This window comes from Anolis sagrei, chromosome 1 (assembly GCF_037176765.1).
Source record: "Anolis sagrei isolate rAnoSag1 chromosome 1, rAnoSag1.mat, whole genome shotgun sequence".
Classification (NCBI taxonomy): Eukaryota; Metazoa; Chordata; class Lepidosauria; order Squamata; family Dactyloidae; genus Anolis; species Anolis sagrei.
Window position 1 is genome coordinate 179,640,824 of NC_090021.1, and position 18,666 is coordinate 179,659,489.

The window sequence follows — 18,666 nt, forward strand, 5'->3', positions numbered from 1 at the left end:
AGAGGTTGTGAGGTCAGTTGGAAACTAGGCAAGTGGGGTTTATATCTCTGTAGAATATCCAGGGTGGGAGAAAGAACTCTTGTCTGTTTGAGGCAATTGGTGAGCTTGATTAGCATTGAATAATGGTCTTGGAACTTCAAAGCCTGGCTGGGAGAATCCTTTGTTGGAAGGTGTTAGTTGGCCCTGATTGTGTCTTGTCTGGAATTCCCTTGTTTTCTGAGTGTTGCTCTTTATTTCCTGTCCTGATTTTAGAGGGTTTTTTTTTTTTTTATAATACTGGTAGCCAGATTTTGTTCATTTTCATGGTTTCTTCTTTTCTGTAGAAATTGTTCACATGCTTGTGGATTTCAGTGGCTTCTCTGTGGAGTCTAATATATAAGGGTTCCTGATACATAAACAACTCAACAAAAGAAGATACGACACATATTATTTCAAAGAGACTGTACTAAAACTTATATTATATTGTTTGACATCACTGTGAAATTGAACAGTACAACCTGTTTGTATAATTATATGCTGAATTCGACCATTGTTTACTTTCTGTATTAGTGGGACTTCTCTGTGGAGTCTGACATGGTGATTGTTAGAATGGTCCAGCATTTCAGAGTTCTCAAATAATATGCTGTGGCCTTGCAGCTTCAGCGCTTGTCTGTTTTCTTCCTGTGGGAATCCTTTGTTGGGAGGCGAAGCTGCAAGGCCACTCAATGCTAATAAAGGTGGCCAATTGCAACATTCACACTTGCTTCAAACATAAAAAAAAATTATTTCTCCCACGCTGGACATTCCACAGATAGATAAACCTCTCTTGCTTAGTTTCCAACAGACCTCACAATTTCTGAGGATACCTGCCATAGATGTGGGTGAAATGTCAGGAGAGGATGCTTCTGGAACATGGCCAGACAGCCTGGAAAACTCACAGCAACCCTGTGATTCCAGCCATGAAAGCCTTTGACAACACAATAAAAAGTAGGTTCTAGTTATGTTCAAAGAAAGAGGACAAACATGGAAATGGTAGGGCCATTGCATACAGGAGATGGTGAAATGCCAACAGGACAAAGAAGATGCCTAAACTGTCTAGTACCTCCTTTGGCTCTATCTTCTCTTGGAAGAGAAACAAGGGTCTCACTGGTGAAAACAGAATAACTTAGAAAGTAAAAGGACTGTATCTCAGAAAGGTAACCAGCTAGGAAAGACAAAAGACCAAGTTTTAGGGGATTGGCTTAAGGATTTGAATATTTTTAACTTGGGGAAGAGAAAATAATGGTGTCATTAAAGCCATCTTGAAATATATGACAAGGTGTCATATAGAAGATGGAGTGATCTTATTTTCATCTGCTCCAGAGAATAGAAGACAATACATTAGGAATAACTTTTCTGTACAAACAGTTAAGCAGTAGATTACTGTTGTTGTTGTTTTTTTTTGGGGGGGGGGGTGCTATTGCCTTCCTTTTAAATAGATGTTGCATAAGTATCTTCCAGGAGTTGTGTATCCCTGCATGGTAGGAGTTTGCACTGGGCGGCACTTCTTCCTTCTTCCAGTTCTATGATCTCATCTACACTGCTATATAAAATCTAGATTATCTGCTTTTAACTGGATTATATGGCAGCGTAGACTCATATAATCTGTATTATCTGCATTGATAGTCTGGATTATATGGCAGTCCAAATGATTCCAAAAGATGCTATCAGAAAAGGTTTTTTTTTTTTAAGCTTCATTATTAAAAATTGCACAGAATTTCAAAAGAATGAATCACATTTGTTTTCACTCTGGAGCCTAAATTTAGAATGAAGTATTTAACATCTAACTTTTAAATTGGCCTAATTATTCCTTTCATTTCCTCCCCCTCAGGACAAACATGTTCTTACAGTAGTGATGATAGAAAAGATGTTAGAGAGGCTGAAGAAGTCCAATGAGTTCCTGGAATTAATTCTTAAGGGATTGAATGAATATTTAGAGAAGAAGCGACTGTTCTTCCCCAGATTCTTCTTCTTATCCAATGATGAGTTGCTCGAGATTCTCTCGGAGACCAAAGATCCTACACGGTATAGTGAGAGTCAAAATGTTTTTTTATTAAGGACTATACATTTTAGTGGGTAAACAACTTGTTCTCTTCAGATGTTAAGTGCACCTGCTTTCCTTGTCTATTGACCATCTATCTAACTGAAGCTATGACTTCACATTCAACACCTCTTTTAAATATTTAGTTTATATTTAGATGAATTGCATTGCTTCTCTTTTCAGAAATGACTGTATTTTATATCTGTCCCTTTATGAAAGCTCATGTTCATCCTTAAATTATATCTCTTCTGGGGTCCCTTCTACACTGCTATATAATCCAGATTATAAAATCATATAATCCACATTATCTACTTTGAACTGGATTATCTGAGTCTACACTGCCATATAATCCAGTTCAAAGCATATAATATGGATTTTAAATGGAAGTGTAGAAGGAGCTTGGGCCACCCCAGCCATGATCATTTGAATTTTATGTGGTCTTGATTCCTCCCTTGTGTTTCTTCAGCCCTCTGGACTATGACTGGAGACCAAGGTTCAATTCTCCATTTAGCCATGGAAACCCCCTAAGTGGACTTATGTGAATCACACACTCTCAGGGCGCTTCCAGACATGACAGAAATGCACACCAAAGTGGGTTTTTAAAACCCGCTTTGGCTCACATTTCTGTCCACCTCAAAACCCAGGCTTCCCGGGGGGAGGGGTGTCCCCATGCCATCCTGGTAACTGCTGGGATGGCATGGGACCCCCCCCCCCAAAAGAAGCCCTTAAAATGTAAAACAACTTACCCAGCCGCCATTAAGGTACTGCTGGAGTCCTCCTGATGCAAAGAAATGACATGCCAAGATACAGGGAGTGGGAGGGGGGGTTGGGGAGGAAAATCACTCCTTGCCCCCACCATCTCCTGGTGCATCATTTCTACATGCCAGGAGGACTCCAGCAGTACCTTAATGGTGGCTGGGTAAGCTGTTTTACAACTTAAGGGGCTTCTTTTGGGGATTTTGGGAGAGGGGGTGGGTGCCATCTCGCACCTTTGAGCTCCAAGAGCCCAAAAGGTGCGAGATGATGATGGGGCCTCACCCCTGCATTGTCCAAGGACTACACGTCGCTGAGTCCCCACAGGCTCAATACTCCATTAGATCTGGGCCTTTCAGAAAGGCCTGGATCTAATGTAGTATCTAATTTGGGACAAAGCAGGGTTTATCTGCTTTGTCCCAAATTAATTTGCTTTTACAGGAGGTGTCGTTTGGATGCTGCCAGTAAAAGCACGACAGGCCCCGTATTTTTGGGCCTGTCTGGCAGGGCCCTCAGAAAACCCTATGATAGGTTCACTTTCAGGTCACCAAATGACTTGAACGCACACAAAAACAACCTACTTTCTTGATGGTCAGACCATATGACACTCCTTTGCAATCCCCACTCTGGCTTCCTATCTGCTTCTGATCTAACAAAATGTCACGTGTTTACTTTCAAAAGTCTTTCTAGCTTTGTTTCTCTGTCTCTTTATTCTTATACCAACTCAAGCTTGTGGGGGAAACACCCATTACACCTCCCATGCAAGAGAATCCCCTAATCAGACCCCACTAGTCACATTTTCCAAGTTCTGGTCCTAATATTTATCTCTGTCTGAAACCTTTGCCTTTCCAGCACCACATATAGCTGTCCTATTCTCTCAAAATATTCCACCCTTTCCCCCTCTTTGCCCTATATGCTGCCCTTGAGAAGTTGGATATACAAATATTGGGGAGGCTAGGTCAGTCGTAGGTGGTGAAGTGAGCAAGCACAATCCTCTCTTCATTTGTTGAGTGCTGTGCAAACAGAGTCTGATATGTGAATTGGGATCTCAGTATGAAAGATGAATTGCAGCATGGCAAATGAGGCAGAGAGGACAGATGTGATAGGGATTTGAATGTTAGACCTGGGCTGTAAGGTTCCTCCTACACTGCCATATAATGCAGTTTCAGAATGCAGTTTAAGTGCATTGAACTGCATTTTACCAGTCAACATTGACATATAATGCAGTTAAACTGCATTATGAAGCTGCATTGTGTGGTGGTGTAGGTGGGGCCTAAGAGATCGGTGTTTCAGTCTACTGGGTGACCTTGGGCAAGTCACACTCTTTGAACCTCAGATGAAAGCAATGGCAACTCTCTTCTGAATCTGTTGTGTCAAAAAAAAAAAGCCCTATGATACTCATTGTTATATGTAAGTCAGAGTCAATGTGAAGACTCATAGCAACAAACAAATGAGTCAGGACAATGATTCTTTATCACACCCAGGCATGTAGCGGGGGGGGGGGGGGAGGGCTTGAGGGGCTTCAGCCCCCCCCCCCCCGAAATGAAATTCTCATGGTGGTCCACGAGAAGGCCTTACTGGTGCATTATTTAAACTGTTATGTTTATTTATATCATGATCTGATCACCATGCTCAATATATCCCATATGCATGGGGGTATTGGGGTAATGATACAAAAGGTTTGCTAGGGTAGACCCTCTTTCACTCAGACTCAGCCCCCCCCCCCCCCCCGAATCAAACTCAGCTCCCCCCGAAACAAAATCCTGGCTACGGGCCTGATCACACCAATAAAAGTTTGGGATAAATTGTTATTTTGATTGCCTTTTTCTGAGTGTGGCTCTTGAATCTATGATAACTGAAAACAACAACAGTAAGCAGCATCGAAATATTTTAAGAATTGGTCATCATCATGCAGGACTACAGATCATTCCTGGTATGTTCCATTGGAAATTCAGTAGGACCGTTCCTATAGTTGCCATGTCTGTGCCTAATGTGCTTTGGAAAGGATTTACTGCAAAAAAAAAAGTGGTCTTTAATGTATGGAGTTTTTGCAAATATGATACAGGAATGAAAAACATTTGTGGATAGAAGTAACTGTTCTGACTCATTGAGATAGCATGAGGTCATTAATCTAACTGTACAATGTGCAAATAACTTCTCCTTTGAAGGAGTCGTCACTTGTTCTGTAATGCAACGTTTGTTTCTCTTAATCCTTTCTTTTATTTTTCCAGTGTAAAGCCTCACTTGAAGAAGTGTTTTGAAGGCATTGCAAGTGTTGAGTTTACTGAAGTCTTGGATATCACCCACATGAAAAGCAGTGAAGGAGAAGTAGTAGAACTCATAACCACAATATCAACAGCTAAAGCAAGAGGTCAAGTGGAAAAATGGTTAGTTGAACTGGAATCAGCAATGGTGAATTCCATCCACAAGGTAAATAAAACACACTTGGCTTGAGTTTCTTTTGATAGAAAAGCAAACAGATAAAGTCACTAGTTCTAATAACAAAACAAAATGTTTGAAGAAGTTGGCTATTCTTATCAAATTAGATACAATGTTAATTCTGACACTCTTTTTTCATATACACTTTGTTATTAGCCAGGAGAACACAAACTTCTATTTATTTACCACATTTATTCCCCGCCCTTCTCACGCCAAAGGGTATTCAGAGAGGCCTTACAATAGGCAGCAATTCAAGACTGCACAAATACATACAATAAAATAAACCAATACATTAAAATCTGAAAAGTTAAAAACATTAAACATTAAAATAATTCATTAAAACCACATAGTCCAAAATCTTAATCCAAAGCCATTCCATTCATCATTATACTATTTTGTATTCATTCATTCATTGCACTGTTCAAAACTACTAATAAAAGGCTTGGTTCTACAACCACATTTATAGTTTTTCCCCCCTGAAGGTCAAGAGGGAGGGAGCTGATCTAATTTCACCGGGGAGGGAGTTCCATAGCTAAGGGGCAACTACTGAGAGTGTGTTCCTGTGGTAGACGCGAGTTGGCCTTCGGACACAGTGAATGTTCTGCAAATAATAGCTTTTTAGAAAAACAAATCTTTGAACAGCATAACTTAAAATGGATTGTCTAAATCAGAGGTCCCCAAACTTTTTAAATAGAGGGCCAGGTCACAGTCCTCCAAACTGTTGGAGGGCCGGATTATAATTTGAAAAAAAAACCATAAATGAATTCCTATGTACACTGCACATATCTTATTTGTAGTGCAAAACCCACTTATAAACAATACAATAATTAAAATGAAGAACAATTTTAACAAATTTAAATTTATTAGTATTTCAATGGGAAGTGTTGGCCTGCTTTTGGCTAATGAGATAGGATTGTTGTTGTGGTGTGCCTTCAAGTTGTAACAGACTTAGGTTGACCCTAAACGAGGGCCGGGTAAATGACCTTGGAGGGCCGAATTTGGCCCCCGGGCCTTAGTTTGAGGTCCCCTGGTATAAATAGTCAACATTTCCAGCCACTTCAAATTTTTAAAACCTTTGGTCATATTTAGTTTTCTTTTTGTGTCTCTATCTTAACTTGATTTCCAAGTACTCTGAAATGTAGCCCCCCAACTCTCAATTCCTCTTAAGTTGTTTTAGGTGTTGTTCTTGTTGCAGCCAATGCTGTTATTTGCCTTCAAGACATTTTGACTTATAGCAACCTTAAGGTGAAACTCTCATGGGATTTTCTTGGCAGGGTTTGTTCAGAAGGGGGTTCATCATTTCCTCTCAGCTGAGGCTGAGAGAATGGGATTTTCCAAAGGTCACTCAGTAGGTCTCCATGACTGACTGGAAATTTGAATCCTGGTGTCCAGAGTCATAGTCAATTTTTCAAACTACTACAGCATGCTGGCAGTGTATTGTAGTCAAATTTCTCATGAATTAACAATAAACACAATTTTAAGCCCCGAGAAAATTATACTAGAGCCACAAAAAGAAACCATTTTATGGTGTCTGCTGGTAGTTTGTTATTCTGTGAATACAGTCTGTTAGAAATGCTAAATTGGTGGTTTTAGTTTTGAATATGTTTTTGATGTAAATTTGCTCCATTAACTATATTGATCCATCTTTCCAATTAGACAACCCCCTTTTTTCTTTTCTTTTCCATTCCTTTCTTTTTGTAATTGTCATACAGTGCATTCTTGGCCTCGTCTCCTGACGCTGAGATTGAAAAGCTTCATTGAATGGGCTAATCTTTAAACATGTGGTTTTAATCTTTTTATGTCGATCAAGGCTAGACCAGGCTTACAGACAATGCTTCAATCATTCTTAGATGGAAGTTGATTTGTTCTTTTCAAAGTCAAGGGAGCTAATTCCTCTCAAATTTAGGTGCTCCGAATTGGCATGCAACTAGGGCTGCCAAGCATGGAACTTGAAAAGGCACGAATCGGATTCTGAGCTGAAAATCATGCTGTTGCGGCAGAGTGTGCGAGTCCTCTCACCAGGCTAAAACATAATGTATAATACACGCTTGCTGAAATACAAGGAAAGCTGAATCACACAAATCATCTTTGATGCTCCTGAATAGCAGGGAAGTCATACACTTCAGACCTCAGTGTATGTGAAGTGTATCTGTGTTTAAACTGTGTGCTATATTAAATGCATAGCTCCAATCTTAATATTCGTTTTATTCAAAAGCATGTGCGTAGTTGGCACAGCATGTGGCCTGAGAGGATCTTCTTGTGCTTTTCCCCACCCAAAATTAACTTCTGCCCCTACATCCAAGGGATCCTGAAATGAGAAAATAATTTGATTCGCACTTGAAGGCAAATACTTCTCTTCATATTGCTGTTTATTCATTCAGTCGCTTCTGACTCTTCGTGACCTCATGGACCAGCCCACGCCAGAGCTCCCTGTTGACCGTGGCCATCCCCAGCTCCTTCCAGGTTAAGACAGTCACTTCAAGGATACCATCCACCCGTCTTGCCCTTGGTCAGCCCCTCTTCCTTTTTTCTTCCATCTTCCCCAGCATAATTGTCTTCTCCAAGCTTTCCTGTCTTCTCATGATGTGGCCAAAATACTTCATATTCACTTCTAATATCCTTCCCTCCAGCGAGCAGTTGGGCTTTATTTCCTGGAGTACGGACTGATTAGATCTTCTTGCGGTCCAAGGCACTTTTATGTGGCCAAAGTACTTCATCTTTGCCTCTACTATCCTTCCCTCCAGTGAGCATCCGGGCTTTATTTCCTTGAGTATGGACTGGTTGAATCTTCTTGTGGTCCAAAGCACTCTCAGAATTTCCTCCAGTACCACAGTTCAAAAGCATCTATCTTCTTTAGCTTAGCCTTCCTTATGGTCCAGCTCTCACATCCGTAGGTTACTACAGGGAATACCACTGCTTTAATTATGTGGATCTTCATTGCCAGTCTGATGTCTCTACTCTTCACTATTTTATTAAGGTTGGTCATTGCTCCTCTCCCAAAAGTAAATGTCTTCTGATTTCCTGGCTGCAGTCTGTGTCTGTAGTAATCTTTGCACCTAGAAAAATAGAATAATAGAGTTGGAAGAGACCACATAGACCATCTAGTCCAACCACCTGTCATGCAGGAAAAGTACAATCAGCGTATCCCAGATGTTATGTAGAATGTGGTTCCACTTGTATCCCATAATATTCCATTACCATGGCAAAGAGTTGTGTATCTCCCATCACCTGAACCACAAAAAAAGATCTAACAAGGATCTAACAAAAAGGTGATCTAACAAATTTAGTTCCAAGGAACTGAATTCCATTGCAAAATATTGGAAATGGGGAGAAAGACGTTTTATGTTTTATCCTCCTGTTCTATCTGGATCACATACATAAGTTTCCCCACTTCTTATCTAGGCAACAGCCCATGTGAGGTAGCCGAGGTTGAGACTGCATAGAGAGCTAGCTCGTCTGATGTTGCAATTGTAATTTCATCTTTCTATCACCAGGTGATTTCCTCTGCAATACAAGCCTATCCAAATTCTGTCCGTATAGACTGGGTTAGAGAATGGCCTGGACAGACAGTTCTTTGTGTATCCCAGGCTTTCTGGACCTCAGAAGTGCAAGCAGCTATAAAAAAGGGTCAGACGGTAGGTGTATTTGAACTATAAATGATTCTTTTGACCAGTATTTCCACTCTCCCTTTGAAGAGATGTTTGACAATGTGATATTTTTGTAGCATTAGTTGGAAAGCCGTGGATGGGATAACACACAAATTGGACACAGTAATTCCAATTTATAATTCACCTTCCAGCGTCTCCATCCACTTTAAGGCAGCCTTGAAATCAATGAGTGTGGCTTCCTGGTTACCCATACACACACACTTGTCTTTGGTAACTTCTAGTTGATCTCATTTAGTCACCACGGCCCTAAACTGTCTCTTTGAGTGCAGTCATCTTCAAAATTGCAGGTGGTTCTTGGGATGAACAAACCCACTTTTCCCCAGACGTACAACACCTTTTTGGTCATCTTGTGCTCTCCCACTAAGAATCCACTCACAAACTGTTAACCATGAAGAGAAACCTTGCAAAAAGATAAGTTTTAAATGACGTAGTATGAGCAAAGCTTTGCATATTTCTGTGGCGAAGAGGAAACTGACTCATCCCTGTTTCCTTGTTTTCCCGACCTGCTCCAGGCGCTGGAAAATTACCTGGAGCAATGCAATGGGCAGATTGATGGCATTGTCACCTTGGTGCGAGGAAAGCTGTCCAAACAGAACCGCGTGACTCTTGGCGCGCTCGTTGTCCTGGACGTCCACGCCAGGGATGTGCTGGCGTCCCTCGTAAGCAAGCACATCAACGACGACAGTGACTTTGAATGGCTAAGTCAGCTTAGGTACTACTGGGAGGTAAGTGATGTTTGCGAATCCGATTAGGAAGCAATTTCTGTTCACAGCTTTTCAATTTGGGTTCATCTGCTGACACAGGAGGAAAGATACACGAATATGAGCAATCTTTTTTTTTTTTTGCTGATGACAAAAGATACCTCACCCATCATTCTGTGGATTCTGAGGTAAGATGGCTAATAGCCATACTAATACAGTTTATAATTAAAATGACTTTTTCATCACCATGTTGCCGGTGCACTTGCTGAATTTGCAGGAGGTGCACAGATAAAACATTTTCTGTCAAAAGGCCGAATTTAGTTTCCCTGATCTTGCTGGAGAAGTCTAGATTTGATTTGATTTTTTTTTTCAGAGCAGTAATGTATGTTTGAGCTGAGCGGCCTCAATCTGACTGTTGTAATTCTGTATTTATTTCCTGAGCCAAGGACCAAGCCTTTGAACTGGAGCTAAATCGAGCAGGATAGAGATTTTAAATATCCCATCTATCAGTGAAGGATGGCCTATGGGTCTGAGGTGTGGATGGTTCATCCTTGTGTGAGGGAATGGCACCTTCTGCTCTTATTTTTTATTTTAATATGTATATGTATTTTAATATGTATCTTTTATGGAAATATATTTATTTTTATAGAATTTTTAATGTTTATGTGTTTTAATCATGCTGTAACCCACTTTGAGCCACAAGGAGAGGCAGATAAGAAATAATAATAATAATAATAATAATAATAATAATAATAATCAACAACACTAAGAGGTTTCTAAATATCACCCGTTTACACAAATCTGTTAGCAACAATGTCCAGTGTTTACGGTGGACTGTGCAGAAAAGGCTTCAGGTGTACTCCACAAAAAGAAAAATTAACCTGTTTAGTAAGCCTTGCAAATGCTGATTTATTACACTATGTAATACAATTTTTGTTCCTGGGTTATAAATGTCATTTCCTGATAGGTTCCATCATAAAACCTTGGAAAAGTTTATTAAAATGCAAAAACTTTGTTTTTGTGGGACATCCCGTAGCATCTTCTGCTATAGTATTTCAATGACTATTTCCTAGAGTCTCAACCAATTCAACATAGTTTGTGGCAGCCACAAAAATGAAGTTTTGGAGTATAAAAACTACTTTCAAAGTAAGGACCAGACAATTTTGTTACATAGTGTTATCAGTAAATATTTGATTTTTATACATAGTTTACATACAAAATACCTAGGGTCACATAAAATGTATCATGTGGAAATGGGTTGCAAGTGGAAGAAGTTTAAGAAGCCTTGGTCTTAATCCATTCTGGTCTTGTTTAATGTATGGTTTTGAAATGAAATTGGTCTTTTATACTGCTGATGGATATATACCTTTGTCTAGGAAGGAATAGGAGGGTTGCAACATTGGTTCTTCCCCTTTGTCTCTGCGGGTTTTGATACCATTTTAATGGTTTTTCCCTGGATCACCTTTATGGCATTTTTATCATGTCAAAAGCAACTCGAGAAACTGCAAGTTGCTTCTGGTGTGATAGAATTGGCTGTCTGCAGAGACATTGCTCAGAGGATGCCCAGATGTTTTACCATCCTGTGACAAGCTTCTCTTATGTTCCCGTGTGAGAAGCTGGAGCTGACAGATGGGAGCTCACCTTGTCTCACTGCTGACCTTCAGGTCAGCATGATTTTTAAAAAGCTATGTGGCATGCATATCCAGCACATTGTTCTTAAGTGATTTGTAGCCATCTACAGGGCCACTTCCTGACAGTGAAACTGAATATTTGTTTTTCATTTTCATATTATGACTGCTATGGGTTGCCAGGCCAAGTTGGGTTTATTGGCCGTAAAATGCTAATACTAATAATTACAACAAATAGTATGATTGTTTTATCCATATTCTGTATTTTATTGTGTTTTCAATAAACTGCATTATTGTGGTAATTATGTGTTTAGCCACACAGAATTTTGTATTGATAAAGAAATAACACAGGGTGTTAATTAAGGATACTACTTACTTTTGAAACCATTCCCCTGTTTTCACCTTAAAGGGAATTGTCAAAATGTTTTCCAAAATCCTAATCGATCATTTCCTTTAAATTGGCTTTATTTTCAGATTCAGTGATACCATAATGGTACTTCTACTATTTGCAGTGGGTAGCAAATGATAGGTATTGAGTGAATGCCAGTCTTTGATATGATTTGATATTAAATACTATACTCTGGCACTTTTAGATAACTGGAATAATACTGTAATTTTCAGCAGATGACTTCAAAAACTGTGTGGAAATTATGGTTGTGCCAGTGTGGAACAGTTGGGAGACCCCAGGTGCCAAACTAGTATGAGAATTGGAGTTTTCCCCCAAGTACAAATGGAAAGTTCAGTAGAGGAAGAAAGCAATTACATTTCCCTTGTCCCACTTACTGCAGCTCCAATAATTGTGAAAACACAACCTCAGTGATTGTGACTTGCATCATTTAATGCATGTTAAATGCAAAAAATCTTTGTCATCATATATAGATACATTTCTGTATTGTGCTGTTCATACAATGATTGCACTGCTTGTACATATTCATAGTTTTAGTTCAAACTACTGGTATTGATATTTAAGGGCCTAAGACCTCATTATTGGAAGGACCACTTATTCTCAGGGTTGGAAGCATACAGTCCTTTAGATGTAGTTGATCTGCAAGTCTCAGCAGCCCTAGTCAATGTAGCTAATATGATAAGAATACTAGGAGTTGCAGTCCATCACTTCACTGGCTTCAACATCTGGAGAGCTTTGTGCTTCCCACCTCTGGCTGGTTTAGAAGAAGTCCATTTTCATTACTCTTTACAAAGTTGGAAAAATAAGTTATTGTACCATTGGTTTCATTGTCTGTTTTTAAACCAACCTTAGAATTGATATTTATTTATTTATTTATTTACAGCTTTTATATTCCGCCCTTCACACCCCGCAGGGGACTCAGGGCAGATTGCAGTGTACACATATATGGCAAACATTCAATGCCAATTTTTGACATACAAACATATACAGACATACACAGAGGCTATTTAACTTTTTCTGGCCGCCAGGGGAGCTGTCACTTTCATCGTCCATCTGCGACGCTGATGAAGCACTTCCGCATTCCCCGCATGCTTCCCCGCTGGAATTATTATTATTATTATTATTATTATTATTATTATTATTATCTTTATTTGTACCCTGCTAGCATCTCCCAAAGGACTCGATGTGGCTTACATGGGCCGAGGCCTCAAAAACAACAACATAACAATACACATAACATTATAAAGCAAATCAAAAACATAAAGCAATAGACGATAAACAATACACCATAACACAATTAAAAACTAGGGCCGGGCTAACTGTAATGGGTACAGATTTAAAACGTGCTGAGTATGACAGGTAACATGTAGGATTTTAGGGTAAGTGCAATGTGCAGACAATCTTAACTCTCTGATAAAGTGCTTCTGGGACATATTGCTGGAGTTTTCTATTCTGGAAAGGCACACCGGAACAGCCAGGTCTTCAAGCTCTTCCTAAAGACTGCCAGTGTAAGGGCTTGTCTGATGTCCTTGGGGAGGGTGTTCCAAAGTCGGGGGGGGGGGCTACCACAGAAAAGGCCCTGTCCCTCGTCCCCGGAATGCTTTCCTGGAGTCTTCTTTATGGCCTCATAAATCAGTTAATTTAACCTCCCCACACTTTAAGGTGGTACCTTATTTTCCTACTTGACAGATGCAACTGTCTTTCGGGTTGCAAAGGTTGACAACAGGCTACACACAATTGGTTGGAAACCCACTCCAACCTGGGCTGACTTCAAACTCATGACCTTTTTGGTCAGAGTGATCTTAATGCAGCTGCCACTCAGCCAGCTGCGCCACAATCCCGGTGCTTATCCCGGTGATAATCCCGGTGATAGGATAAATGCAGAACTTAAACCCGCCTCTTCAATTCCCAGAAGCATTCACTAATCAATCAAGTAATATCACGTTCTTCACTGTGTGCAATAGCAACGAACTGTGGAAGGGTGGGTGCATTGTTCTGTAACATATATATATATATAACGTGATTGGTGTTGACATTTAATTTCATTGTACAATGTACAATGGCAATAAACTTATCCTATGCTATTCTTATTATTACTTTTGAAGTGCGAGTCTGTATATCCTTGTTACCTCACTAAGCAACTAGTTGTAAGTAATTGTGGTACTTCTGACTCAATACTTCTAAGCTCTTGCAATCTGATCCATGTTTTCCCTTAGGAAGGGCATCTGCAAACAAAGATGATCAATGCTGGCTTGCGGTATGGATATGAATACCTTGGCAATACCCCTAGATTGGTCATTACTCCACTCACTGATAGATGCTACAGGTAAATCACAAATTCTTTAAAGTGTTATAAGAATTTGTGTAGAGATAATATAAGTATGTCACCAATGTTTACAGTTCCAATAATGAACAAATGTAGTCCTGTTTTGATGAAGGTGATGCATAAGGAATGCAGTTTCTAATTTTCAGTAACCAATGGGTGCTTCCTTCTCCGTGTGCACAGAAACTACTGCAAGTCTTATTCTAGACATTCAAGGAACTCTCCAAGGTGCTGAATCTATTTTTGGAGATAGGTTTCAGCACTTCCTTGAAGTCTCAAATAAGACCCAGGGCGAATTCATGACATCTCTTATTAGCGGTGGGCAACTCTATAGGGGGTAAGGGTCAGATTTCCCCTTGTGGTCTACTTTGGCATACTAACAAGGCCCTGGAAGCTATTTCCCATTTTCTATTGTGACCATTCCCAGAGGGTTTTGGAGGAGTTTGAGGTGGGGGAAGGGAGGTATACTTCTGAATTTGCAAGTTTTAGATGTATTTGGGGCAAATTTGTAAATCACAGTTTATTGGAGGAAATCCCAACTTCAGCCTGGCTCAGTGGTTCTTCCAGCCATTTCGGACTTCAGCTCCCACAATTCTAGACAGTTGGCCAAGCTGTAAGTCCCAAACTCTTGAAGAACCAAATCTTGGGATCACTCCTCTATCCTATGGTAGAATTGCTCTTCTGGCAGTACAAATGTTTTGGACTGCCTTAGTAAAGTGAAGAACGCCCTTCCTACGGACATTAGGCTAGCACCATCTCTAATAGTATTCCGCAAAAAAGTGAAGACCTGGCTGTTTGAGCAGGCGTTCGAATAATTAGTGCAATGATTGGTTAATGAACACTGGAATGGAACAATGGATGACGAATCTGGAACATGTTTTTGATGACAAGACGACAGTGAATGGGTATTGTAGTAACTGTTTATTAATTGTGTAATGTGTTAGGTTGTTAACTGTTTCTATACTGTAGCACTGAATTTTTGCTGTTCGTATTTGTTGTGAACCGCTGTGAGTCGCCTTTGGGCTGAGAACAGCGGCATATAAGTAAAGTTAGTAAGTAAATAAATTAATAACTAAGAATATCTGTACGTCATCATATATACGAGGGTTGAATGAAAAGTAATGCCTCCATCTTCGTAACACCTCAACAGATGGCATTACTGGTATGCAGCAGGTACTGGCTTGTTCAGTAGAGTCTCCTCCATTTTGGTGGGAAGCCTTAGCATTGAACAGTTGTGTTGTTAAAGTGCAAAGTATGGAACCCTGCGCAGACAGTCGGTCAATGCGACTTAAGCAACATGCAGTCATTGAATACTTGACAGCAGAAGGTGTCACCCCAAAGGAGATTCATCAGGGAATGCAAGCTGTTTATGGTGATTGTATTGATGTGAGTACTGTGCGTCATTGGGTGAGCAAGTTTAAAGATGTTGAGGTGGGAACATCTGACTTGCGTGACAAACAAAGAGTTGGACATCCTCTGACAGCAACCACCGAGTTTCACAAACAAAAGGTTGACAGATTGATTCAGGACAATTGTCATATCACTCAGAGAGAAATTTCAAGCATAATCAGCATTTCACAAGAACGTGTGGGTCACATTATTGCTTTGTTTGGCTATTGGAAGATCTGTGCATGATGGGTTGCGGAAATAGAGTGTCGACTTCTTCCGTGACGGCCTCAGAAAACTTGTTCATCGTTGGAAGAAATGTATCCAATTGTCTGGTGATTATGTGGAAAAGTGAATAGTGGTAGTTAAAGAGCACATTCTAAGGATTATTTCTGCATTTGATTTATTAAAATATTCCCATCCAAACGCAAGTAATGAAGCTGGAGGCATGACTTTTCATTCAACCCTTATACCATTATTCACCAGGCATTTATCTGCTACTCTTCCCTTTCTAATTTCAGGACTCTCTTTGGCGCTCTGCACCTTCATCTTGGTGGGGCCCCAGAAGGACCTGCTGGAACTGGAAAAACTGAGACGACAAAGGACTTAGCAAAGGCGATTGCCAAGCAGTGTGTGGTTTTCAATTGTTCTGATGGACTGGATTACCTCGCTCTGGGAAAGTTCTTTAAGGTGTGAACACATGAATACTGTCCAACGTGTAGTAGTCAGAATCAAAGAGCACCATTTTAGCAAGACTTGAATGGGAAGAAGCACAGGTTGTGCATCCATTCTGACTGTTGTGTGTCAGTAGGCATAGAAATAGAATAAATGGATATATCTTTGGCTTTTCTTCCATTAAACTAAATTCATAAGCAAGAAATGAATAGGTGTTTATTTGTCTTTTGATAGGGTTTGCTTTCCTGTGGTGCTTGGGCTTGCTTTGATGAATTTAACAGGATCGACTTGGAAGTGCTTTCTGTTGTTGCTCAGCAGATTCTTACTATCCAGAGAGGTAATCTTTTTTAAAAAAATCAATGCTGGGTTAAAATAATAAAGCCAATTTACAATAGTTAATAAAGTGATACCTATTTCTCTTTTGTCATAGGTATCAATGCTGGCTCTGATATACTAGTGTTTGAAGGGACAGAGCTCAAACTTAACCCAACATGTGCTGTTTTTATTACTATGAATCCCGGCTATGCTGGACGCTCAGAACTTCCTGACAATCTTAAGGTACTGTAAGAGAAAAATTCGGGCTGGAATCCCAAATACCTTTATAACTGAGTGGACACCATTTAATTCAAAGGACTTATGTTTGTGTATGCATACATAGGATTACACTGGAGGGTTATCTCAAATGGGAATATTGAATTGGAAGATGCGGGTCATTCACTGAGGTATATCGACAGATTTTTGGTATTTGGTGACCAAATACCATCTACAGAGATGTTACCCAAGAGATGCCCAGATGTGTTACCATCTGTGGGAGGCTTCCCTCATGTCCCCGGATGGGAAGCTGGGGCTGACAGATGAGAGCTCACCCCATCTTGCTGATTTGAACCGTTGGCCTTCAAGTCAACAGTTAAGGTGGCCCAAGTGTTTAACCCATTGTGTCACCATGGCTCCCTACAGATTAGGTCAAAGCTGGACAGCATGTAGGCTTCAAGATGCTGTTGAACTACATTTCCCATTATCCCTCACCATTGCTGATTCCCGCTAAGTTTTATGAGAGCTGCAGTTCAACAACATCTGGATAAAAAATTGCACTTCATTCCTGGGTATCATATGGTCTTTACCTCTGCTATTTATGTGAAGGCAGTTCCTTCTCCTGCCCTTTCTAATTCCTTCATCATCTTGTGACTTTCATGATGCCGACAGGAAGCCAGTACTTATTTTCTGCATCCCTTCTCAACTGTTGTTGTAGCAACTATAGCGTGGTTATTATTTTAGGCCACTCTATATTTCTAAGTCATTACTTTCCTTCTTCTCCCTGTTTCTGTCTGTGGGAGGCATATTGACTCATATATCTGTCCTGTAGATTGCTACTTTTATTGGTCTTTATAGTATTTCTAGCTCACTCCTTATTGTAAGATCTCTGGGTGGTTTGCAGTAAAATCAGCTGGTCAGTTTAAATATAGCACACTAAAAGAAAAGAATGTAAAGAAATAAAAATAATTTGAATGTTCTAAAAGCAGATTAAACAATAGCTTAGTTTAGAAAGTTGAAGTTAAAACAATATGGCTGGCCAAAGCAAAGGATAGGTGGGAGACAGGCATCTCCACTCTACAGTATATCGGGGCAGAATGGATATTCTGTTTAAGGGAAGACGTCACAAGATATGGGCTACATTGTAATACTCATCCAGCCACTATTGAATGTGTTCCTCCGTGTCTTACTTGCAAACTTGCCAGAAACATCTGGCTGGACACTGAGAAAGGGAACGCTGGATTAGATGGACCATTGACGTATCCGGTGTTCTTCAGGGGTTCTGCTTTTATGAAAGTAAACATTTTTGTATTTCAATCAAATCTTTGGCCCAGTCTTTATCAAGAAATCTTGTTCTAAAAGCATTGTTTCTCCAGATATTTTTTGCTGGCTGGCTCAGGGAGACTTTTGTGGGATAAGGAAATTGACTTTTGTATTCCTTGTTTAGGAGCACTGTTGGCTGGGTGAAATCCAGTGATGTACATTTGCCAGCTGGCTTTTCTGTTCCAGAGGTTTGGGAGGCTACATCTATATTTCCCTATATCCTAGGATCTCATCCCAGATAATCTGCTTTGAACTGGATTATATGAGTCTACACTGTCAGATAATCTGGGATCAAATACTGGGATCTAGGCCAGTGTAAATCCAGTCTGAGCAGGTTTGGGGCAGTTGCAGGAGAGAGAGGGGGGAGAGGGAGGGAGAGAGGGAAAGAGGGAGGGAGAGAGAGGAAGAGGGAGAGATGGAGAGAAAGCGAGAGGGAGAGAGGGAGGGAGGGTGTGAGGGAGAGGGAGGGAGAGAGAGAGAGGAAAGAAGAGGGAGTGGGAGAGAGAAATTGAGCGAGAGGGGGAGGGATAGATGGAGAGAGAGGGAGGGAGACGGAGAGGGAAGAAGAGGGAGAGAGAGAAGGAGGGAGAGAGGGAGAGGGAAGAAGAGGGAGAGAGAGAAGAATGGAGAGAGGGAGAGAGAGAGGGGTAGGGAGGGAGAGAGGGGGGGAGAGAGAGAGAGGGAGGGAGAGAAGGATGGAGAGAGGGAAAGGGAGAGAAAGAGGACGAGAGAGGGAGAGGGAGAGAGGAAGGGAGAGAGAGAAAGAGAGAAAGA

At 40.5% G+C, this 18,666-nt stretch overlaps 1 protein-coding gene across 1 annotated transcript in view; it reads left to right on the forward strand.

Annotated features, from left to right (window-relative positions):
• DNAH7 (dynein axonemal heavy chain 7) overlaps positions 1-18,666 on the forward strand; it is a 184,480-nt gene that overhangs the window by 52,428 nt on the left and 113,386 nt on the right. Inside the window, exons 19-26 of the mRNA XM_060780806.2 lie at positions 1,850-2,043; positions 5,044-5,242; positions 8,746-8,886; positions 9,432-9,644; positions 13,871-13,980; positions 15,885-16,053; positions 16,273-16,375; positions 16,469-16,596. Coding sequence (XP_060636789.2) covers positions 1,850-2,043; positions 5,044-5,242; positions 8,746-8,886; positions 9,432-9,644; positions 13,871-13,980; positions 15,885-16,053; positions 16,273-16,375; positions 16,469-16,596 — 1,257 coding nt within the window. The remainder of the gene's footprint in view (positions 1-1,849; positions 2,044-5,043; positions 5,243-8,745; positions 8,887-9,431; positions 9,645-13,870; positions 13,981-15,884; positions 16,054-16,272; positions 16,376-16,468; positions 16,597-18,666) is intronic.